At 37.2% G+C, this 25,694-nt stretch overlaps 1 protein-coding gene across 3 annotated transcripts in view; it reads left to right on the top strand.

The window, feature by feature from the left end:
• Positions 1 to 2,539, top strand: part of CACNA2D3 (calcium voltage-gated channel auxiliary subunit alpha2delta 3) — a 472,558-nt gene extending 470,019 nt beyond the window's left edge. For 2 of the 3 annotated variants that reach the window (XM_075432891.1, XM_075432893.1), the window contains 2 exons: positions 684 to 763; positions 1,628 to 2,538. In XM_075432891.1, the coding sequence (XP_075289006.1) occupies positions 684 to 763; positions 1,628 to 1,720 (173 nt within the window). In that variant the 3' untranslated portion in view covers positions 1,721 to 2,538. Of the gene's footprint in view, positions 1 to 683; positions 764 to 1,627 lie in introns of all 3 variants that reach the window. The other variant, XM_075432892.1, reaches the window with a different exon arrangement.
• The last annotated feature ends 23,155 nt before the right edge of the window (positions 2,540 to 25,694 follow it).

The raw sequence follows: 25,694 nt of genomic DNA, 5'->3' as shown, positions 1-25,694 counted from the left end.
GCTGTTTGAAATTAAGCCAGATAAGTATGCATTCTTACTTATTTTCAAAGAGAATTCACTTTTTTTTTTTTCTAAACAGGCAATACAAATTAAGCAAACACACTTATGTGCATCTTTAAGTATCATAAAGTCATGGTCATCTTTAGATAGCTGAACATCTTTCAAATTAGGCCCTTAGTATGTCATCTCCTTATAAGAATGGAGCTCCTGATATTGGAACTTATACAACTTGTTACCCCGTAGATATCTTTTTACTTTAAGGTTGCACTGGAGTGATGAAAATGTTTCAGAATCCTGCTTTCCAAAAATATAATAATGTAGCAAAGTAAATAAAGCACTTGATTTTTAGTTGTCCCACTTTTTATTTCATGCTGTTCTGTAGTTCAGGATTTGTTTTCTCACAGAAGTTGCAATTTATCAAAAGTAGCCTGCCGTGTGCTTTTATTGAAGACTTACGGAAAGACAGGTTAGCAGTGCAAGTGCAAGTGATGCTGTCTAATCTACAGATCACTGTGGAGGAAGCACTAGAATTACTTTCTTTTTCTTGTGTTAACCACATGTATCACCTTGGGTTTTTAATAGAGAGGAAGGAAGGAGCTTAAAGATTTTCACTCTATTCATTTCAAAACACTCACATAAAAATGCAGTGCCCAGAACATCTCTCCTTAACTACCTTGTACATAATGAATCCCTTAAATGTGAACGTTTAAAATCCCAGAAGATAAGAAGACGCCCAGAATCTTGTCATGGATTTCACCCTGAAGTAAGTTTCTGTCTGCTTTTCCTTTCCTTTGGACTCTGGTAAATGTTTTATTTCTTTAAAAAAATATGTATATAGGAAAACTATTTTCTGAGATGAAACATCAGGAAATATTCTGAACACTCAAAACACAGTAGTAAAGGAAAAGAGTGAGATCGTAAGTGCTGCAAATCTTTTTAGTACTCCTGTAGACATTGTCTTGAGTTCCTGCTTTTGTAGACGGTTTAGTATCATATAAGAGAACGTGATAGGATGGGAGCACAAATGGGCAGCTAGGAATATCTGGGAACTCTGGCTTAAGCACTGACCGTAAGATTCCTCATTAGAGATGGTTGGGAACTTTGTGCTATTAATGTTTTTTTCAGTAACTAGCTTTAGTATCTCAACTATTAAGCTATAGTCATTATGTTTACACATAATATTGCTTGGGAGGGATCACTACACATTTACTACTCTGTGTTCTGCATAGTACTCTTATTTGTAAAGAGCCAAGGAGATCTGATTGAGACCAGGATGTGATTACAGTGGCTTGTACAGAGTTGTTCATAGGCATCCAGAGTAACTTTATTTCATGCCTTTGATGGTGTAATGCAGTGTAGGATGAGACCTAAAATGTGTCACAGAGAGGATTGTGTAATGCTTGTTGATCACGTTGACTTTCAGTCTACAATCTAAAATCTAAACTTGTTCAATTGAAGATGTGTACCTGTATTACTTCCTGAGTGTATTTAGTTCATGGGTTTTGTTGTTTGCACCAATCCTCTTCTGCCTGTATAGTCTGGTAAATAATCATGTATCATAGTTGAGTGTATAATAGCTTGTATTTATTTCCTTTGTTTTTTGTTTGTTTTTTTTTTTTTTCTTTAGGAAAATGCAAGAGAATGTGGTGGTGTCTCAGGCCTTAGTGCTAAACCTCCTCATGTTCTTCTTCCTCTGCTACTGATGATTTTCTCAAGGTGACATTGACTGATGTGTTCAATTGGCATGCTAATACGTGGATAAACTGTGAACTGGGAAATGGTGCAACACAGAGGACATGAAATATAGTCAGAGCATCAGAATTTCATGATTTTAAACTGTTGGTGATATAAATTCTTAAAGATATGTTGAAAAAAGATTTATCTTTTTATTTTGCAAATCATGCAGATGTGAATTTGGCATATGGTATTCATGATTCATCAGAAAAGGACTTGGTAGATAGAGGTGACCATTGCTTTACCCCATTGAAAACAATTTAAAACTGTGTACTTTTTTCAATAAAGTATATTAAAATCACAGTTTCAGAGTGTATTTTAAGTATGGTGATATATTTGTTCCATTAATTAATGATGGGAGAATAAAATAAATGGAAGATGTTTTATTATGCTTTTAACCTATTTCTGAAACGATTCAGAGAAGAAAATGTGGAGTTAACTTTTATATTAAGGCAGAATAGCTTTTATTAACAAGTCAGGGAAACACATGTGCACATATGAAGCTGAGCAGGTAATATGCTGTGCTGATTTATAGTGAAGGTTTGGTTTCTGGAAATAGATATAAAACATCTCAGCCACATTTAGAAAGTGAGCCAAAGCCTGATTAAAGCCCTTTTCTTAACTTGGGCAAGCTTTAGAGCAAATTGGCTGATTTGGTTGCAGATGACAAAATTAAATGCTTTTCATCTGTTACAATTTGTGGGAAGATTTGTAAAATAACCTGTATAAAGGGATGATACTGTTCTGTTAGTGTTCTGCCCTATAGATGTCATGTCAGCTAGGAGAAGCTCGTTATGAGGAAATTCATAAGCAGAGAAAGTTTGACTTAAAACATACTTGAGTCAGAAGAACTTACAGTTTTCTCTGAGAATTCATCGAGGCTCACCCTCAGAGGACAAAGATCAAGACCAACAGTTTTTTGTTCTAGGCCTTATGTTCTTCTTTGTAAGGGAAAAGAGAAGATAAAGAAAATAAGATTTTCTGAGTCTTTTAAAACCGTATACAAAGAGGGATATTTATCTCACCCCTAGTATGATGAGTCTATTTCTCTTGTAATTGGTAGTAATGTCCCTGTTGTGGATATGTTTGCTGAAGATCTTGATCTTTGAAGTATGTTAATCTCTCAGTTTGTCTTTGGAGTTTTATATGAGGAAGAATGCTATCAAGAGGAGAGTGTGACCTTCTAACAATATAAAACCTTAGATGCAAAATAAAATGCCACTGTTCAAAATCTGGTGTTTGATGATTGCAGTTTCCTGATTGGGGGTAAGTATGCTTTTAGCATTATATAAATGCTAAGCATATTTGCTGTGTATCTTAGGTGAGAATAGGGAGCTAAGCCACTGAGAGGGGCTTTGTTTTAAGGAATAGTATCCAGCTTGTAAGAGGAAGAACTAGTGAACTAAAATTTCCACTTCAGTGCTTTAACGGGTTCAAATGCACTGCTACTTCCTCTGGTTCTGAAACCATACGGATCTTTGTCTGGACTCATAATTTTAGTTTCTTCGTGTTTTTTGGTTCAAAGTGTTTTCCTGCAGACTTCTCTGTCCTTCCTTGTTGGTCTCAAAATCACTCACTGTGGGAATCATTTTCCAGCTGACATCCAGTTGATCTGTTGTCCTAGCGACATGCTCTGTTTACTAAGCTATTTGGGAATTCAGGGCATTTTCTACACTTGAACCGGCACAGATCACAGATATCCTTTGCTTGGTTTTTCTCTGAGCACCATTTCTCCTTACCCTCCATCATTCTCCCCAAAATTAACCTCAAAACGTTATTTGTAAACTATTTTAGTTTCTGATTTTCCTTTGGAGTTTCCAGAATGCACAACACTACAGCCTCAGAATGCTTTTGTGTATGTCTGATGCTTGTTCTTTCTCAATGCAACTTTAATGGGAAATGTTTATAAACCAACGCAGGTCAGGTGTTCTTTTCTTGTTAGTAGAAAGTGAAAAGAAAAATCTTTTGCATTAGAGCCATTGAAAAGCTCTGCATACAAATGCCTATCCTGTCTGATTTGTAAATCATCATTGCTCTTACAAAGAAAAGAAATACATTAAAGGAGAAGATTTATTTCTATGGAATCAAGATGAAAATGCCTAATAATAATTCGTTGTTAATTTTTGAAAGAAGTGGACAGTTTTGTAATTAGAAAGGAGCCAGGGAGTAACAAGAGAGATTAAAATATGACAGTCTAAATTAATATTGTGAAAGAGATTAAAATATGGATATGTAAATGAATATTGCTCAGAGAAATGCAACAGTTCAGTTTCACACATTAAGACAAAGTTATAAAGGCAGAATGTATTGGTGTACACAGACGAGTTACTATGTAAAACAGAATAATCCAAGTAAGTTGCTAAGCATAACAACATTTTTTATGAGTTGCCATTTCTTTGCTAATGAAGATGTCTTTTTGATTTTTTATTTATTCCTTTAGAAGTTTCTAATGCAGTGTGACTTGAGGATCATAAAACCAGTAGTTTAGGAGAAATGGAGACGTTGCCTTGGGTTCACATTTGTGGACCTTTCCTGTCCTTTCCTGTCCTCATGTGCAATGGAGTGTGTTCAGTTGCTGACATTCATGTTGCTTTTTCTGAATTTCAAGCATCAACCATGAGTGCGTGAAACAGGTCAACAGTAGGCTAGTGATAATGCTGTGAAATCTCTATTTATTTGAACTAATTTGCTGCATCTTTACTAGTAAACTGAGTGTGTTTGGAAACGTTTCTTGGCACTGAGGCCAGCTGGCTCAGTGGCGTGTGTATGCGTTAGTAAGATCTCTTGGTCTCCAAAACGGAGTAGCTGCAATACGAACAGCCTATGTCCAAACACAGAAATTATGATTATGAGTTTTATGGGACAGAGCTAGCTAACACAGGCTGAAAGCATGCCAAGGGCTATTCGAAACAGTTTTACAGAAAAGCTGATCTCATTCTAATGCATAGGAATATTCCGGACTGTTGTAAAGTTTACCAGTCTGTATGTCATCATTAGCTCTGAAACACTGAGAAGGTGTGATGATACTGTGATGTGGGTCTGTGCTGTCATACCATAACCTGTGGCAGGTCATAGAAGGTGGAATTAAATTTCATAATCTCACTAATCCTAGGTGCTACTCCTCTCCATCCTAAAATCATCGTGCAAGTTCTGATCCAAGTCCAATGTAGTCAGTAGCAAAACACAGATGTATACATATGCATACATACAGCTGCATGTACGTAAAGTATATGCATTTTTAATAAACAGGAAATTCAGACATCATCTGTATTTTTTATCTCCCTGAATCTGAGGTCAAATCCAACTGTACAATTTGTTTCTACGTAGCAAGAAGCATAGCTGAAAGTTTCAGCTTCTGCAGGGCTCAGATTTTTTTTCTCTTTTTTACTGTTAATGGCATTGATTTTCCACTTATTAGCCCCAGCTGCCTTGTCTTCTGTTAATCTTGATACAGTAAAAGCTGTTTAGGGGCTCAGGACTGGCCATGGACATACCATTTTCTAATGGCTTTGTGTGGGAAAGCTGTCTGCCCATAACTGTCAGTGATGCAAACACTCCTTTAAAATCCTGTAAGCCAGAGAGCCTCAGGCAGGTTTCTGCAGCTGTGCGATCTCCTCACATTGTTTTTGTGACACTGAGACTGCCTGACCCACTGCATTTTGCTGCCAGGGCCAATTCTGCAGTATATGCGCTAGGTGAAACAGGTGGTTGCCTAGGGCAAGAAGATATTAAAAGCAGCAGTGATTGTTTCATTGCCTAAATGGCTTCAAGAGACTGTTTCAGTTTTCTCCTGATAGCAAGAGCCCCAGAACAAGGTGCTGGCCTGTTTAGCCCTTTGGGTTCAGAAGGCAAGATAGAAGTTTGGCTCAGAAGGTCTGCAGCTAGAAGGCGCCAGTTATTTCTATTTGTCTCCTGAGCCCTTTATGGACTCCAAGGACTTCTACATCTTGGGACTTTCTGTGCCTCACAAATTCCAACTCATGCAACTTTAATGTAAATAGGCATTCACATTTGGGAAGTTTTCTGCAGAATAGTGCATCAAAATCTTGCAAATGTGGAAAATACCAAGTTCATTTAATTTTCCTACTTGATTATTCTTTTCCTTAAGCTGTCCAACATACTTCCATTAGTATGTTTTTTTCTTCTTGCCCAAGTTCTTCCCCATGGTTCTCAAGGTTTGAAGTATGTGTTTAGCTGGCTTTCTATTTATGTGTTTTACAACAATGTACTCGCTCTGACAGTTCCAACTCCCACATATCTGCTGAGAAGTGATATGGCTCCCATATACAGCATCTTCAGAAGATCTCACTGGAGTTTATCACAATGCAGTCTGAAACTAATTTTCTTCTCCCCCATCTTTAGCCTTTGGCTATTAGGCTCAGATCATATTTCTTCCTGTATAATAATATTCTTGCCATAGGTCCTTAGGAGGATTTACTTCATCTTCGAGAGTCAGTCCTGTGTTTCTTCCCAAGAATACTTTTGGAGCTGGATGTTACAACTTGGATATACCAAGTCATAGTGTACTCCTGTGATGCTCTGAGTGGAAGGATATATTGCCAACTCTTTCAGAATTTTTTTTCCTCCTTCTTCCCATAGTAACTGTGGTTAACTAAGAAAATGCTATTTTACTGTTTGCAATTCCAGTACAAATTATTTTAAAAGTCCACAGTTCTGCCTAGCAGATGCTTTGAAGAATTTCAAAGCGCATTGTTAATCTAGGAAAAGCCCATTGACTTTCATTGGATTAGGGTTGGAACACAAGCCACTTTTGCGTTATGGTTGAGTTAGATCCAGGTTAAAGATGGTAAAACTAAGTTATATTACCCTTCAGTAACTAGTATTAACAAAATGTATGCAATACATTTTAAAACAAAAATTATACCTTACATAACATTTGTTAAATGTCAAATGACTGTTTAATGATCAGTTTTAAGAACACGAAACTTTGCTTGCAAAATTAGATCTAGTTGAAACTAAAATGAGTTTAAAGAAGGCATGCTCTTTCATTGTGAAAGCATTGCATTCCCATGTATGGATATATTAGATATCTAGTTACAGAGGCTTACTTTATTTCTCTCATTTTAAAAAAGGTGCCTTTAATTAAACAGAAAAAAAAAGCTAGAGTTTTTATTATTTTCTCCTAAGTCTGAAGGTGGCTTTACTTAAGAGTAGCCAGTAGAGCTGTGAGTTGATCCAGCCATCCAAGTGATGAGATGCTGAAACCTTAAGGAGACAATTTTCATTTCGAGTTTTAACAGAATTGATTGCTCATCGTTGTGGCAGAAATAACCAGGCAATTGCGTTTATGTCAAGTTACCCTCTAACACCTTGTCTGAGCAGAGATTTATAGGTCATTCACCCAAAATTGACAGAACAGTATTGAAAAAAACAGTGCAGTATCAAGGTAAGTGATGTGAAAGCTACTGTATTCCCTGTGATATTGTCATTATTAAATGAAAGTCCTTTGTTATCTTTACATTAAATAGAATTAAGGCTGAATTTCTTGTTTGTCATGTCAGAGTGCTGCAGAATCCACGATGCTTGTTGAAGAGTTGAACTCCAGTTCATTCAAGTAGTGCAGAGTTTGGTTATCTCTTATTTGAATTCTTTTATCAAAAGGTTATAAGGAGTTGACAGCTGGTAGGGCCTCTGTAAGATCAAACTTGAAAGCTGGCTTTTTTCTTCCAGATGCAGTCCTGAACTGCACTTGTATGTGTTTAAAGCAGCCTTGTAAGAAAAGGTTACACTTGACAATTCTGAGTCAAATTTGAACCTTAACACCAGAAGTTCAAGTGGTTAATGATGCGTTTGTTTGACTATGGGAGGATTTAGTTTACAGCTTTAACACACTGGGTATTTCACTTCCAGGAGAAAGGGAATATCAGATTTCAGTTCATAGCAAGAAGTGTTTTGAATCAGCTATTTAAATGTCTTAGGAAGAGTGCTAAATATTTAATAGGGAAAGCTAGTTGAGACTAGTTGGGATAGCTGAACTAATCGAGAATGCTTTGGCAGACATGCAAATGTGCAGATGGCTCTTGAGACAGGAAATAAAGAGTTGTTGTGTTTCATTTCTTTGTTAGTGTTTTGGCACTGGTCAGTTGGGTTTAGCTGGAAAATGAAAGATTGTTTTTCATTTGCCCATGTTGTTTGTGGGGAAAAAAATATATAGAATTAATTTGCAGCAGCCAGCTGCATTCCTGGATCTTCTAATACTGCCTCTGAGACATTACTCTGATATGTGCAATAGTTAAGATAGAATCCCAAGTTCCTGTCAATATTTTATTATCAGTTATAGTTAATGAAGCTGCTTAGGTACATCTGTTTCATGTCTACAGATGTAAGTGAAATACTTAGGGGAAAAAAGAGAATATACTTACATTGCTAGTTTCTAAGCATCAAAACCAAAATAGAGCCACAATTAATTTGTGATTTCATTATCTCTAACAGGCTTTAAAAAGCAGTACACAAAACCTAATGATAAAGACTCTGATGGAGACTTGTGATTTCCCATAATCAGATCTTTGTGGGTTTCAGAAAGGCACTTAGTTTTAAAGCAGACATTCTTCCTGCTTTTTCTTCTTCAAGCTTTCAAAGTCCAAACCCAGATAATTTCAAGAACTCCCAGGAAATCTATCCTCTGGAGAAATGCTGAACAAAGAGTATTTTGAATTCAGTTTAAAACCTGAAGTTAATGTGATATACTTAAATTCATACAAGTATGGACTCAATAAGGGATATCTAGTTAGTATCTTTTAGGTCTACTAGTAATGATATAAGCAGAGATCTCTGTAGGAAGATAAATATTCTGTGAGATACAGGAAGGTCAAGAATTGTTATTTTCCATTGATAAAACTTTTCTTGGCAGAAAACCACCTGATTTTATTTAAAAAAAAAACCTTTTAAAACTTAGGTTTACGAGAACTTAGAGAGGGATTGTTTAAGTCCATTTTTTAACCATGAAATCCTTTTGACATATGGCAGTCATTATGTATTTGCATCTATCTTTAAAAAGTTTTTTTTCTAATAGAAGATACTTCGAAGGTTTGCATTTAACATATTTTTCAATAAACACTCGAAAACTTCTTAACAGTAAACAATGATCTTAAACTGCCTTGCCAAGCATGTAAATGATCTACAACTCCTAATGCACCAAAGACTGTTGCATATTTTCAGCTCTGCTTTTGGGACCTCTAGGCAATGCTGTTTCAGATTATGGCAAACCATGAATTTCTGAACTGTTTCACTTGAGAGAAGAGGGCTTTATCCTTCTGATATTCATGGCAGAAAACTTGGAAATTTGTCCTGCCCGTTCTTTTCCAAATACAGCAACCCTATCTTCATTAGCATCTGAAAGATTTAAGATTAGTGGAGGATACCCTAATGGAAAAAAAAAAAAAGAGGTATTCTATGAGCAAAATAAAGAGGAAGAAAACCTCTATGCTTTATACTGCTTTCCCTGCCAGTCCTGTTTTTGCCTCAGTCTTACATGAGAAAAAAAAATCCCTTGTAACATGACAGGCATAGAAAGGAAAGATTATGGCCTCTTGAAAGGGAAGAATTACACATTTTTCCTTCTGTCCTGTTGTAACAGACAATAGAAATATCCACGCCATGTTCTTGGAAATATTCTTGCTTTCATGTAGACCTAGTGGTAAAACTACCTATGAACAGATAAAGCATATAAGATTCAGCTTTTTTAGGTGTTAGAGAGTGAAATGAAATTTTGTTTAGACAAATTTTCATGGCTTTAGTATTAAGCAATTTTTATGCAGAAGGATGCAACCATGTATTATTAGATGCAGTGCCTCAGTGCCAACTTGCAGAAAAGGCAACTTGGTGCATGCTTGTTATTGTGACAAGCAAGGCAGCTCATGAGAAGCTTCATTTGCTATCCAAGAATGAGCACAGGCAAGGACAGCACAGACTCAAAGCTGAAGTGGCTGAAGACAAGGGAACAGGGGAGGGAAGTTGACTCTAAGTAGATTCTGAAAAATAGAAAAAAACCCAAGCTACTCACTGAGCTAGGTTTGGTCTTGGTTCACCAGAGGGTTCCTCTTGAATTCTTCTCCCGTATTGTTCTTATTTTATAGTTGGGGAGATGGGAGTGCAGAGAGCTCAGGATGTGAATCCCTTGAGATTTGGCATTTGTATTTCAATCAGGAGGTAAAAGTAGTCTAGCACTTGACCTGACTGAGCTAAAATACTTTGCCCCAGAAGTGATACCTTGATCAAATCAGGAATTAAAATTGAGGAGCCTAGTAAGTCAGTCAGTTGTGTGCAAGCGATGTAAAGATATAGCTCCAAAGAATTTTACCTGTCGGTTTCATGTTCAGCCTATTAAACTACAGTGTCCTGAGGCAAGGTAGGCTGATCGTTAAATGGACACAGAATAAGAAATCAAGTGAAAAATCTCTTATCTGTTGCAAATGCTACTAGTCTTATCCATTTTTTAATAGAAATAACAGGGATATAGGTGTACATATCTTTTCCATATCTTTAGTGAACTTCAGCTTGGAACATATAAAGTCCTTCATCTAAAATATGTGTTTTCTTAAGATCAGTGCTGTAAATAAATGATTGGAAAAATAGTTCTTAAAGTATGTCATGTTTATCATACTCATCAGAAGTCCCATTTTCTCTCAAAGAGAGGAGTCTTGAATGGTGCCTGTAAGACCTGAAGTGTAATATCCTTCTGGAAGAAGAGAGTATTAAGCTATTCTTATAATCTTAACATAGTTAAGTAACTGAGTAACATTGCAAAACAGTCCCAACAAGCCTCTTGGCCCATTTGTGACTGGACTTCTAGAAACATGAATTTCTATTACCTGCATTGTCTTCTGGAAGAGATTTGCATCTCATATAAATGACAAAATAGGTGATTATCAAACAGACAACACTTTACCATATCAGGTAGGTCAGGTTTTGTGGTTGGTTTATTTTTTTAATAGCCGGATAATCACTGAAGAAACACAATCACAGTATTCATGAAGAATAAAAGAGAAAGCAAATGGATATAAAACTGACATACCATTCTTTGTTCCAGTATTTAGAGACTGCTGTACTCCACATCTGTTTCTTCTCCATACTTTTATCATGATGGATCTTTTCTGCTACAGCTTATAGGACTCTAGGTCCTTTTAAATTCTTCCATTTTGTGTTTCTATTTCTACTTACTTTTTTTCCATGAGTTTCACAGTACTTATAGGGGATATATGTGTGTGTATCTATATGTGTATGTATATTTGTCTATATTATAGTTCTGGAAAAAAGTTGTGTTGTAACTTATGCAGATATTGATAAGCAACATGTCATCCTAGAACATCCTTACTTTCTGGTTCTGATTACACCCTCTTAACCTAGTCTATACCTATACACAGGAGTGCAATAATTCATGGAATATTATGGGCCACGTATATTTCAAGCTGGTTTCTCAAGTGACAGCATAACTCTTTCACAATCTCCTGGTCCAGTCTTCAACAGAGAATGTAAATCCTTGTCTCCTTTCCTTCCCCAATGAATCTGAAGAGTGCAGCAGCATTCCCTCTATCCATGCACTGCACAACAAGGCTCCCTACACTTCATTCCATCTGTCCTCCCTACGTGGGCTGCCTCTAAAGTGTTTAATGTATGGACTGGGGGAGAGAAATAGGAAAGAACATGTATTGAGAAGCCTTAGATGACAGTATTTTTTTCAGTTCTGTTTGCTTTCACTTGATATTTTCAAGGATTTGTTGGAGAGTTAGCTTCAGTTCCTATTTATATGTTCACATAATGTGCTTTTTAGCACTTGTGCCCTACTTGAAGTGGCTTGGCAGGAACATTCAAAGGTAATTGAATCCCATGGTACACTTTAAAATTATGTTCTTAAATGCAATATAGATTATAATGCTTTAAGATTTACCTGTCAATTCGTCTTTCCTTTAGTTTCAGGGAAAGATAAGACACTGGATTTATCATGAGTCTTGACTGTAACAAAATGCTATTTTTCCTTCTGTTTCTGCTGAGTTTGCTGGAAGCTCTATCAGAAGGGACCAATGACGCCTAATTCGAGTAATTTCGGCAGGAAAAAAAAGTGCATATGGACCTGATTCTATATTCCACTGCAAGCAGTGGGTGTTTGAGATGGCCACTGAATATAAGACTGGAACCTCACTGTTTCTGGGCTTCTGCAACTTAGAGTTTGTTTTTCTTAGTAGAGTTTTAAATCATGTGTTAGTCTCCTGGCTCTTAAGATCTGCTGGTTCAAGCTCACTCCTGTGCCAACTTCTTCAACTGCAGTGAATTTAATTAACCTATTGGTTAACACAATTGCAAGAAGAAATGCTGTTTGTATCTGTGGTGCTGCTATGTTTCCACATTTTTCTTTCACCTATACGGTTCTCAGAAAATGACCGTTCTTCTAAGGATTGGAGACCATGATTATTCTTTTTTTTATTCATTTATCTCAGGTTAATATATGACCTTTTACCTTTACTGAGGAATTTCCTCATATGTCTGCTCGAAGAATTTCCTTGGATGATTCTCTGCGGATTTCATTCCATGTTTTGTGGAAGTGAATTATGATTGGATTATAAAGGCGTAAATCTTCCTGAGTTTTCAGGAGATGATTTCCTGGATTTCCAAAGTTAGCAATATGTCATTCTATCTTCACCCATGCCATGGGCTCTGTATCCCTGTTCCATGTGGAACTGGTTTCTGCCTGGTTGAAATTCATTTAAGTTGGAGGTCTTAAATTTTAGCAATCAAAAGCAACTGAGATGATGCAAATATAAGCAAGTGGCTTTTGAACAGAACTGCTAAAGTGATTCAGAAAGCTTACTGCTGAGAAAATAGTCTCACTAATTTTCTGTCTGTAGAAGACAGCTCTCTACCAGGTGAGATCTATTTGGTCCAATGGGATAAAGAGAAACATTAGATAAAGAGCTAAAGCTGTCTAACTAGTTGACAGCAACTGACATCCTATTTTTTCTTCTTTCTTGTGAAAGGCATACAAGGTATTGCATGTTGCCAGTGTCTATCAGTTTGTTGTAAAGACAAATGTGTATTCTTTAGAATTCACTTAGAAATATTACTGCAATTATTTCTGATTGTTTTTCTGTTGGGAAAAATAATGGATCATGCCCAGTAAAATGCTGGTTTAAACATGTTTCTGTAAAAATTTGAATGAATATTCTCATAAGTTTTCCAATATTCCATGAACACAAAAAGATTTCAATTCCTGGGCACCTCTGTCCATATGAAGAGCAACATCAGTCATTTGTGGAGGGCCATAAGAATCTGACATGTCAGAAACTTATTAGTGAAAGAAACAAATAATAGAGATGCTGGATTCACACTGCAGGTGCTTTCTAATTAGAGGAAGTACAATATTTGAGTTGCTTCCTAAGTACACCATATAAGCTTATATTTTTGCGTGAGGGTCTCTCAAGGAGCAGTGAGCAGCTGGCATGCTTCCCTGCTCTGAGCCAGTGTTGGCCAGCTATTACGAGTGCTACTATAATTCACTAGGAAGTGAGCAGAGTTCTTGGTCAGGTCTGTTTGTTGAATGCTGGTACTGTGCAGAAGTACTTGCCACTTCTTTGTAGCTGGTTCTACCTGTATCACTCACTGTAATTTAAAATGGTATCTCAATTGTCAGTCTTTGTCCCCTGCTGCACAATCTCAGTAAGTGCTGAAGGGCAGATCCTTCCCAAGGAGACTGACAGGTGGGACTCCGCAGGCTTCCTTCTGCTCTCTCATCCTCTTAACATGTACATGAGTCTGCTAGGAAGGACTGTCTGCAGGGGAACATTTGCTGGCTTAGTTATACTGGTATAGTTACACCAATTGTAATTACACCAGGCAGGCCAGTATAACTCCTCCTTTGGATATACTTAGTATGGAATAAAGACATCTTTTTCTTCTTAACCAGCTTTCAAAGTGACATAAGCTAAACCAGAGATAAGCACTCATAGTCCTGATATGAGTGTCCAAATAGAGAGTTATATTTATATCCCAATTATAACAGTTATAATTAAACCACTATAACCATGCTGGTAAATTTCCCAGTGTAGCGAAGCCCTTAATTAGGAGGTATAGTCTGAAGGGTTTTCAGTTGGCTAATGCCACCCAGCTTTAAAACAACACCGTGTCCAATTCAGCCAGCAGTGTTTTGTGCCTGGTTCAGTGTGGGGTAAGTCTGAGGTCAGAGGGACACCTTTACGGGCTGAAACCTGTTCCTAATGTAACTGAAAGTATAGCTGTAGAATAGAGATGATGTGGCCAGACTGGTGTTTCCCACCTTTTTTAAGGGTGCTTGGTCAGGATTCTTTTTTGGGTCAGATTTGTGCCTGGAAAAGAGCTTAACTGTTTCCTTCTGATGTGGACCAGGAGCCTTGACCAATTCCAGATGAGGCTGTTGCAGTGCATCTTTGATTAACCATGACTCCAGCAGAGCAGACTGATAAAAAAGGCTGTCACCTACCTAATAGATTATCTTGTAAGAACACAAAGTCCTGCTGCTTTGTCATCTACAGGTATTAGCTCCCAGGCTGAATTTAAGATGCTAGTTTTGATTTAGAAAGCTCCAAACAGCTTTGGACTACTCTATGTAACAGAATGACTTTCCAGCACCATGCTTTTAATGTTAAAATGAGCAAAGACATCCCCTTTCACTGTGGCATGTTGCAAAATACATCCTTTTCTATTAATTTTTAAGCTTATGGGTTGTGATGGAAATTGGTGTTCTGTAAGCGATAGAAGGTGGGGGAGTTTAGCACAGACTTAATCCTGATGATTGTTAAGGAAGGATATGGATATATTCAAATCTTGTCTGGGTAGTTTGAAAGGTGCAGAAAAATTTTGGGTAAGTGCTCTTGCTTTGTGACAGTGGCTATAAATATTTAAACATATACTGTCAGAGGCACTGATAACCTTTGACCTCAGAATTGGTTATATTTTAGTTGTAGGTAGAATAGTCTAATAAACTGTATACAGAAATTATATACACTTAGAGAGATAGCTGTTATGGGAAACAACCTTTGACTTTTTTCATAGTTACAAATCAACCTGTGTTCAGGAACAAGCATTGTACTGAGCATGGAAAATTGCTGGAGGACGTGTATATTTTTGGAACTCTAACCCTGGTTTTCTAATATTAGATCTTGGCCACTGAAAATAGTGTAAAATATCAATAGAGCTTTGCAGCTTTCAGAAAGAGAGACCAAAAAAAGTGAATAAATCCTCTAAATTTTTGCATACACTCAGAAGGGAAAGACTTCTAATCACATTTCAGGTAGAGCTGCAGACAGTAAGTAATGAGTTGGGGAAATCAGATAAAAACTGTAGCAACATTTGTAGATAAAATCTAGAGCTGGTAAATCAGGCGCACGTCTTCTGCTGTTTCAAAGAGAGGAGAAGCACACAGCTGATGATTTACAGAGATTGATGCTAATGCTTTAATTCAACTCTCTGTTGCTTTTCTCAGTAAGGCCTGAAATGAGAAATATCTGGTAGTTGATGATCAGTATCTGCGTATCATTTCTACAGTGAGAAATGTTCCACTGCTGGCAGAATTGCGTGCGATACAGAGTGGTGTTCCGCAGGGAGCAATGCAGTCTGTTTCATTCTCCAGCTACAAGTTTAGTTACTTTCTCATACTTCCATTTTTCCTCGATTGTGGGGCTTAATTCTAACTGCCTGTGCACAGCCAAATCTCCAGCTGAAGGTAAGAGAAATTTGGCTGCTGTGAGACAATTGTGGAGTTAGTCTGATAGCTTTGTAAAGTGCTTCAGGATCCTTTGGAATGAGATGTGCTATATAACTTCCAATTATTATGTTTTAAACTGTTCATTTTAAAATGCCTGCTTTAGCTTTTGGCAGAGGCAGGCAGGACTTCTTGAACCAAAGTCAGAGGTATATGTAAAAGCAATAGCAAGTGGCTTTAATGAAGTTCTCCTGAGCATCTACAGCTTGAAGAGCTTCTTAGAGAAGTGCGTACTGCCAGGCTGTTTTTTCCCAAGCTCTTACAGCTCTAGTAATATGGTTTGAAATGAAAATAAAATACAGAAGCTTAGTTAATTTATGCCACTTCCTTAACTGTGTTTAACACACAGGCTGAGTCCTGAACTTATTTGGTCATTTGGACATTGGCCAATTATATATAATACACTGTACACTCTGGTGTCTTATTTCCTGTTGAATTCTGAAAAAAAAAATACAATATCTCTCTTAAGAAACTGTTGTACTCTTTTTAAATGTCACGGCATATCAAATGTGCTTGTGTTTTGGCAATTGTCACAATGCATTACTTCTTACAAAACAATTTATGCACATTACAGATAAAAGACTCAATAGTTTTTGAGGAACGACTGCATGCCACAGGAATAAGCAATGGCAGTTGTACAACAATATGGGGAGCTGTTAAGTTGTATCAAGTTGTGGTCAACATTTTTGGACAAAAAGTTTAAGTATGGTTTTGTTGTAACCTTTTTGTTTCCATGGAAAATATTTTTTCCTTGGGGACAAAAGAACCCCAAATTTTTTCTTTAAAAAAAAAATCAAAATCCAAAAATGTTTACTTTGGACTGACATTATGAAACAAAATGAACCATTTCTGTTCCACTAAAAGTGCGTAATTTTGAATTTAATGTCAATGTTTATTAGAATGGGAAATACTATCTTTTTGTTGACTACCTGTTCTTTTTTTTTTAGCTTGAGAGTTGTAAAACTACATAAATTTTTTAGTCTATATAAATAGCAGCATGTTTGAATAAGGAAATATAATTCAGATCTGTCTGATTATTAATGCCAGCAAAAGCAGATGAAGAATGAGACACTTTCCGAAAAGAAAATGTTGTTTCCGTTCAATAAGTTTTCCCCTTTATATTGCAATATAACAGTCAGTGGCCCTGATCCAACATGCACTGAACTAGAAGGTTTATTCAGATTCATGCACAGCTCCATCAGGTTTGGTAGAACAGCTTTTTTGCTAAAAATTAAGCATGTACATAAGTGCCTGCTGGAGCAGAGCCTAACTTAGCAAGAGACTTTACCCCCTTGAAGCACAGTGCTTCACAAACCCAGTTCTGTGAGATTATATGCACAATATGTTCCAGAGCCATGCTCAGTGACTGATGCATCGTTTGACTTCAATATGTGCTCATTTTGGATTCTTTGTTCCAAAATGTGGATTTGAATACAAATGAGCCTGAACACAAGCCAACAGAGGGACCTCTTTCTGTCTTAAACTATTAAATGCCTAAGTATCTTCAATTAAAGAAAATAAACAAGGGACCTGACACTAACTGGCCGGAGGTGTAACAGACATGTGCTTATGTGGTTTTATTTATTTTTCACATGTGTGTAATTGAACCCTATCAAGGCAAGCCCACAATGAAATACAATGGAATTTCAGCGTTAACATCTGTTTGCCCCATGCTGTTCAATGGAGGCAAACAAAGTCCTCTTTTAAATCAATCTCTCCCACACTCTCCCCTTAAGGGAAATAAGTGGGCATGGGACAGGCGCTGGCCATTGTGCTCTTGGTTCAGGTAGGAAATGGAGTACTGGTGCTGGGTATGCTTTCAGCTCATCTGCTCAGACAGACACCCCCATGATTTGTGTACCCCCTCTGATCTTGAAACGCAGATCAAAGGAAAATGCAGGCTGGTAATGTCAAAGCACGCAGCTCCCAGACTGTGAAAGCAAGGAACAGCACCTTGAGCTGCAGTCGTTAAGAGAACCTGCCATAAATCCTGTTGTGGCATTAGAGCAGGACAAGTGAAAGCCACCCACTGTGTTTGACTTGTAGCTGCCACTTGGGATTACAAAGCCTGTTCACTTTTTTTTGTTGCTTTTTTTTTACTTTGTCAATCTCTGTTATAGTGTCATGTAGTTCAGTACTCTTATAAAAGCAGTAGCTTGCATACTCTTTGCTAGAAGATTAGAATTTTTGATGAAATGCACTTTTGTGTCAGGGGAGTGACAGGCATTAGAGGCAGCAGTCAAGACTTTCCTTTCAGTAAAGAGAGAGAGAAGCTCATTTCCATTCCAAGGCCTGATGTACTATTTAAGCCTTGCGTTTGGACCAAACCCCTGGCAAACTATAGGGAAGTGGCAAAACACTCAATAATCAGGATTAGGTAATAAAATTGAAATGGTTTATGGGACCATTGTGAGCCCTGGGCATGGAGACAAATTTCCTTCACAATTTCCATTGAATTGAAGCATCTGGGAAAGAGGCAAAGTACTTGAAAGAAGATAGAAGTGTGGAGAAAGCAGCGAGTGGTGGTCTGAGAGGAGCTGCTCAGTGTGCCTGTGCTGTTACATAGCACTGCCACAGAGCTGCACAGCAGGTAAAGCCTGTCCTCAGAAACTGGAAACTTTGGCAACAAGAATTCAGCACTGTGGGAAGAAGGTGTAAGCTGACCCTGCTACAAGCTGCATCCCCTTAGTAGGAAAATCTTTGACCGTAATGCAAGAGGAGGTAACCTGGGTGTGGAGCTGAGGCGGAGGGGAGTGCAGAGTTAGCTGCTCTGACGCTTTCTCATCCTCTCCCTTGCCTAAAATCCCACAGAAATTTTGGCTGGGAGAGAGAAGATAGACAAAAAAAAGCTTATTGGGGGAAAATGATGCTGAGAGGAGGAAGAAGCAAGACAAGCCAACACCTTGATTCTTTGGTTCAAGTCCTTTCAGCTTTGCATGAGGCACATGGACGGTTATTTAGCCACCCTCAGCCCTGCAGTTAAGTGAATGAAGTAGTTGCCTGCTGCTTTGGGGAGTCCCTTTGGTGTATTAGTGACTTTCCTTGTGTGATCATTACATGTATTTTCTATAATCCCAAAGATGAAGCAGAACCAGCAATGAATCAGGCAGCAAAAAGAAACTCTAATGCTGTAAATTGTGGTGGACTCCAAATGTTTCAGCGATGCCGCAGACCAGAAGCTGTTAAGCTTGGTGGGGTTGGGTCCTTTCAGAAACGAAATGTGTAAAGATACTTCCTGTAGGAGTTGCCACACTGTAGTGACTGGTGAAACAAGGAAAACAGACGGGCTTTTGTTCTGGGTGCTTTGTAACAGATAATACGCAAATGATTAATGAGTTACTGAAGAACAAGTATAGACCTAACTGTTACTCTATATGGCATTCATGAGCTGCACAAACGTAGCTGTTTGACTGGAGAAAAACTCAAAAGCCAGAGCTTTGAAAAGCTTAAGTGCATAAAAATGTTACACTGGTTTGTATCTCCAGGAAGCACACAGTAATGTGAAACATCCACCACATGTGTGAATTGTGTGGGATTATTTATATATATGTGTGTGTGTATTTATAGGGAGAGAGAGAGAGAAGTAAAATGATGTGATATTAGTGTTTTAAAGCTGTTTGCAGATATTCTGTAGCAATTTTCTAAAAGGAATGTCTAGAATGAGAGAAATGAGCACCCAGCATTTAAAAAAAAAAAGTAAATCACATTGTCAGATATCAAGCTGGTCAAAAAACCTCAATCTACAAGAATTGATGGAGGAACTAGACCATGAAAGCCAAGAAATGGGGTCTGAAAATAAACTTGATTAAGAAGATAATGCTCAAGATGTACAAAGAAAGACTGATTAGCATAGATGAGAACATCAGTGAACAAGCAGAGGAATAAATCTAACATAGACAGCTCCTCAGATCAGATCGGAACATATTTAAAAGATGAAAGACAACATAAGGAGCAATTTCTCATTTAGACTGGAGAGGAAGGCCTCCAACTGATGTATTCTTTCCATAAATGACTTTTGGCCAAGACATAAAGCTTCATCCACAAGAAAATATGGTAGCTGGTTTGCTTTTATCCTGAAAATCTGTAGAATGACCATGACAGGAATTCCATTACGAGAAAGGGACACAAAATGATGAATAAAACAAACAATCAGCAATTACATTTAAAGGCAGAAAAGGTAGTAGACTGGGGGTACGAGGGTGGGAGTGGAGTTATGATTGATAGCTTATGCATATATGAAGTAAATGCCCCCTGTACCTCACAGTGGCTTTGGTGGGAAAAGACAAATTGTGATTTTTTTTTTTTTTTTTAAGGGAAAGGCCTTCAGCCAATTCAAACCATGAAAGCATCGTTGGAGTGCACATTGCTAGCTGATTATTAATTATTGTGATGAGGGTTTAAGAGTGAGAGTAAGTTCTAGATGATGGGTCATTCTGCAAAAAACTGAAATGCATCATCTCTGCTCTGAAAGACAAAATTAAAAACAAAACCACAAGATAACATACACTGCAAGGAAATTATGATGCAGACAAAGTTAGCTACAAGAGCTGTTTTATTTTATTTATTTTTTTAAACTGGGAATAGATGCTTAGAGGAAGAGAACAAAAGAAAAAAGACCTGAACTTGTCACTTGTAGTTTACCCAGGGTGAGTAATTAGACATGTTTTGTTGCAAGAGAAATAAATAAGGAGAGACAGAAAACTTAATTTGGCTAATGCTCTCATATCATTGCTATATAGCTTTTTGGTGACCCTAATTCTGAATGGACATTGCCGTCGGGTGGCCTCATCAGCTCAATGTGTCTGAAGGCGTGGAGGGTTGGGTATTTTCGGTCAGGCACAGGCAGTCACGGCTGTGGCTCTTTTTGCGCTGACTCCTCTCTAATCACTCAACACATTTTAAAACAAGATATAATGATAGACTATGTTGCCAAGACAGAAAAATCAACGAAGTATCTAAGGGAATATGAAAAGAAATGAAAATTCAAAACGTATCTGGAAGAGAAATACAACGGACAAAAAAACTTTTGATAAAGGTTGTTTCTATAAACTTGGCAATGTCTCTGCTATAAGTAAATATGACTGTCTGTCTGTCTTGCTTTATGTTCAATATATCCAAAATTTGGGGGGGGTGGGGGAAATACAAGGACGTCTGTTCTCTTGGTATAGCCAGCTGAGTTTTCAGGCCTAATCCATTCTGAAATTAAAATTAGCTCAAATGGTTGGATTCTACCAGGAAATTTAAAACAGAGAATTTCCTTCATAAATATGGATAAGAAGACGACAACTTTTTGGATGTTCTACACAGTGACTTGCATTAGAAAAAAAAATAAAAGTCTTTTCCCAGCAGTTTAACAATGCTATCTCTAAATTTCATGTATTATTTTATCCATGACTTAGAAGTCCCAAATCCCCGTTACTACTTATGAAGTATCTGTGGGTTTATATTGACATTTTTAGTGGTAACCATTGAATCAGATTACATGGAACCCAAGGACAAAGTTCCATTAACTTCAGCAGTGCTGAATCAAACATGAGAAGTAGTAAAAACCCTTTGATTTAAACAAGTTAGGAAACACCATGATTTAGCACTCCCCTTCTAAGCAATAAATGTCCCAATCCAAAACAAACTGACATAAGTAGAACAACTTGTGTTTCTGATATCAAAGGGTTTTGGTTGCAACTGCAAATCACGGTGAATTAGGCATAATCTAGCTATGCTTCTCTTTCCTTCATTGTAAATACTGTCTTTTTATCTCCATTTTTTGAGTGAGTTTGGGGTTTTTTATTATTTTTTGGTAAATACTAATATTTAGAATACCTAAAAATGTTTTCTGGCAAATATAGGACAAATAAATTCCATTGTAATGGCAAAAAATAGGTCTCTTACTGAATCAAGTACTCCATTTACCAAGCATCATGAAAGCTGAAATATGTGACTTTGGAAATAGATCACTGGTAATTAGTAAAACTATATCATTTATGTTTGAAAAACATACATGGCATGTACATTAGCAAGCCACGTGCTCAGCAGGAGAAAGTCTGTAACATGACACAGTTGTTGCAGAGGATCTGACATGCCAATGTATAGACAACCCAACATACAGATAAAGCCAGGAATTTAACTCTGGGCAAGGGTTAGCTCAATCCTTTGGGCAGACCACCCATCAACAGCTCCAGTACTTTACTGGGGCTTCTGAAACACATCTTCCAGTTCAGATTTGTCCAGACCATGGATTCATCCACAGCTTCACGGCGTGAAGCCCAGCAGAGCAAGTGAGGGACTTGCTTCAGCAGGTATGTATCTAATCCAAAAAAATGCTACTGTAAGTGCAGATAAAATAGCTTTTTTTGCTGTTGATGTTGCTGTTACACATTCTAAAACAGTTTCTGAAGACAAAGCCATAGTGTAAAACATATTTGTGAATATTACTTGTTCTTTATGAATTAACTGCACTACCTCTGAAGTACAAATTGTTGTTACTTAAGAGATGGATTACATTGAAAATATGTGAAAAAGGAAAAAAAGACTGTGGTTTACAAACTGTGTAGGAGATCCATACTAAGTCAACACGGAAACTCTCTTTAATTCTATACATAAGATTTCATAACTAATATATCATATTGTTTCAAGTGATATAATCAGAAATGCTTCAAACCTGTCTGATTTAGTAATGTTGACTAGAACTAGTCACATAACTGCATGTCAGGCTGGATTTTTCGTGGGATGTTGATGTTGGATGCTATTCTGGGTATTCAAAAATCTTACAATTAGCCAAAGTGACTTTTTAGAACTACCTGAATATATCATGTGAATTATGCTTTTCATTACTGATGCAGGGGTAAAATTTGGGGATGTTTCACAGGATATGCAATTAACACACTCCCCTGTGGCGCAAATAGCGATGGGAAAAACCAGGCAATATGTGCAGCTTTGAGTATTCAGTTTTTTAAAAACCTCTCTGTACATCATATTACCAGACAAGCTTTTGGCTGGAAACTGTCTTTTTGGGGTTTTTTTGTACAATGGAATTGTTTGTGTGATAAGAATTATTTCTTTATACAAACAATCTTGGAAACAAGCATTTGCAGTGGAGGCTCTCAGCAATGGCCATTTCAATAATTTATATTTCCCTGTTATTTTCTAATTTAAATATCACTATTTTACTACTGTAAAAATGGATATTAATTTTACTATTTTTCTTGTTAGTTACACTTGTCTTAAGATGACCTTAGGAATACATTTGTACTCTACACCAACGTGAGAAGAAAATTTGATATATAACAGTTCTGATTTTATCCAAATAAAACAATTTAACTAGTTTTTTAATTAATAAGATTTGAATTGCAAATAGCACTGACTCTTTTTTTTGCATACAGATACTTCAAATATAAATATTTTTCTCTTTTGCAAAATTTAATTTGTCTATATATACTTACCTGAAATCACACCCCAATGTGAAAAACATGCCAAAATATTTTAGGTAGAATATAATAGGAATGTGCAAACAAGTAAGTAGAAACAGAGCTCCATGGGAAAGATCACTACAGATCCTCAGTATTAAGTATGACAACCTAGTCTTATTGACATGTAGCTCAAACCTGAAAATAACAAAATAGCTGAATGTTTTTTTCCTCAAGTGGACAAACACTTCTCACTTCTTCATAGTTTTTATCCCAGTCCTGTTTTCTGAAAAATGGCATTGCCAATGTAATACACCTGCTTATCATAATAAGCCACACTTAGCACTTTTGTCTTAAGTTTTCCAGAATGAAACCAGATTTGCAGCTGTGTATATAGAGGGTGTATTTGAAGTATTTTAACACACTGGTACTTTTTCAGGGCTGTAACTTTGCATTTACTTCCAGAGGGCACCTATACATTGCGGGACGGGTAACCCTGAGGCACCAGTCTCTGTCTTGGTCCCCCACTTGCCCAGACCATGAAATCTCAGGAAGTGCCTGGATCCCTGCCTGACCCATATGCCTCGGCTCCGTCCTGAGGAGGCCCGGCTGTCCCCACTTCTGGAGCTGGGGCACAACCAGGAACACACCTGAGACCAGGACTCACCTAACACACTCTGCCATCAGCCAGAAAGTATCTTGACCCAAATACTGTTCTGACCCGTGGATACGCTCCTATAGATTTTAATGAGATTTAGACCTGAGCCTGAAGTATGGAGTTTAGGTTTGGTTACATACACAAATGTTAAGTATTCGAAGTATGGCAAGCATTGATATTTGATCTTGAGTCAGTCTGGGCTGTTAATGTATTTATTGCACGACCATGGAAGACTCAAGCATAAGCTGATCTGGTCACATAATGACTTTACTTAGAAGGGTTGGAAGCAAATCCTTCTGTTTAAGTAGCTAGAGAGCCTTTTAACACTTAAAAGTATATCCTAAAAGTCTTTAAAAACTGCTGTTTTAAAAACAAATGCATAGCAAGTCTCTCTTGTGTACCTATGAAACCAGTAATGTCTACTATCATCACATTGATATTATTACATCTATGTTCATCACCCCTATGTAATATTGAGAGTAAACACAGGTAAATATTTCACTTTCTTAACTGTGCCGTATCTACTCTCCCCCCAGGTCCCCCATTAAATAGCTGCAGGAGGGAACAGGAATAATCTCCTGTACCTGTTTCACTATTGGGATTTCTTTGCTCCATATTAGCTCGGGCACACAGTATTGAGGATCTTGCCATTGACTGACAAGGATAAATCTGAAGTGGGTACACACACACAGAGTTTTATAGGGTGGAAGACGAATGCCTTGTTCTTCCTAAAGCCTGGGTAAGGACCAAGGCATTGGGATACAGCTTGCAAGTTATCAGGCTTCTGAAGATCTTACAGGTAAGGGGGACAAAAGAGGTGAAATACTTGAATTCAAATACCTCTACATAAAAGTGAGATTTATAGGAGTATTGACTGTGTTCATATTTTCCAGATTCAGTCTTGTTCAGATCTTGTGCTTCTCTTTCATATCTAAACTGATTTCAAATGCCATGTTAAAAGTATGTTCATTCTGCCAAGTGTAGGGGGAAATGTTTGCTAGATTAATGTCTTTAACTGCCTGCTTCATGTATTTGTTGCAGCTTGAAACAAGAAAACTAAATGGCTATAATCCCAGCAGCTAGTATACACCTATATTTTGTTATGCAAAGTCACCCTCAGGTAATACCTGTGCCCATATAAAATAATAAAAGTTAAGGCACAAAGGTAAAGAGTATATAAAATAGCAACAGCATGTAATACCAATTATGTTACAGCCAAAAATAATACTTCTTGGCATGTTATACTTAAACTGTTTTCTGTTAATGTTACTTGGATATAGGCAGTTTTCGATGTACACTTAGAAATATTTCTATTTGAGAACTATTAGGAAAATGTTTTGAAATTACAATGTTTGAGCATGTGGAATGAGTTACCTCCCACAATTATGTGAACTACTGTATAGCAGAGCTGTATTAGCTTCCCTGCAACTAATGAACCATATCATTAATTACAGACATTCAAATAAAAATTACTCCAAGGCAAGCCGAATATTTACGATAAATAAAAGGGTCAAGAACTACAAAGTAGCCATTTCGTTCTAAACCAATTGTGTTTAATTTTTAACTTCTTTCTCCTCAAATTTAATTTGAAGCAGATTAACTTGATTTTGTATGTCAGATTTGACAGCTGTAGGTGTACCCTCAGCAAGACTTCCATCAGGGGAACTTCCATCCACCCACTTGTTTGTAAGTGTTTGGCATAATAAAGATAACAGTGTAGAAAAGTAGTTTATCTAAATGTATTGCCAAGAATAAAAGCAGACAAAGTCATAATAATTTATTACTGCTGTCAGGAAGCCAGAAAGTGCCACAGTTCAACCAGGTTCCGTATTATTTTCTGTTAGTTTCAGCTGTGTTCACAGTGATTTTACAAAAGTGAGAAGAACAAGGAGAGCAATTGAGTGGAAGCAAATAGCTCAAGGAGGCTTTGCTGGAATGTGGGAAAGTTACTAAAAGTCATATTAAAATCAACAAAAGCATTCAATACATGTCTTGTAGAAGGAGGTTGTGTTTAAGTAACAGAAAGGGTCAGCTGTTAAAAAAAATATTTGGGCAATATGAAAAATTACAAATCCTTTCATCAGGAGTTTGGGACTGATTGCATGAGGGTGCACAGACTTAAAAGTGACAACGTTTTTGCAGCTGAACT

The sequence above is a fragment of the Opisthocomus hoazin genome, chromosome 11, assembly GCF_030867145.1.
Source record: "Opisthocomus hoazin isolate bOpiHoa1 chromosome 11, bOpiHoa1.hap1, whole genome shotgun sequence".
Lineage (NCBI taxonomy): Eukaryota > Metazoa > Chordata > Aves > Opisthocomiformes > Opisthocomidae > Opisthocomus > Opisthocomus hoazin.
Note: the sequence above shows the minus strand (reverse complement) of the source record. Positions and strands in the feature narration are given on the sequence as shown.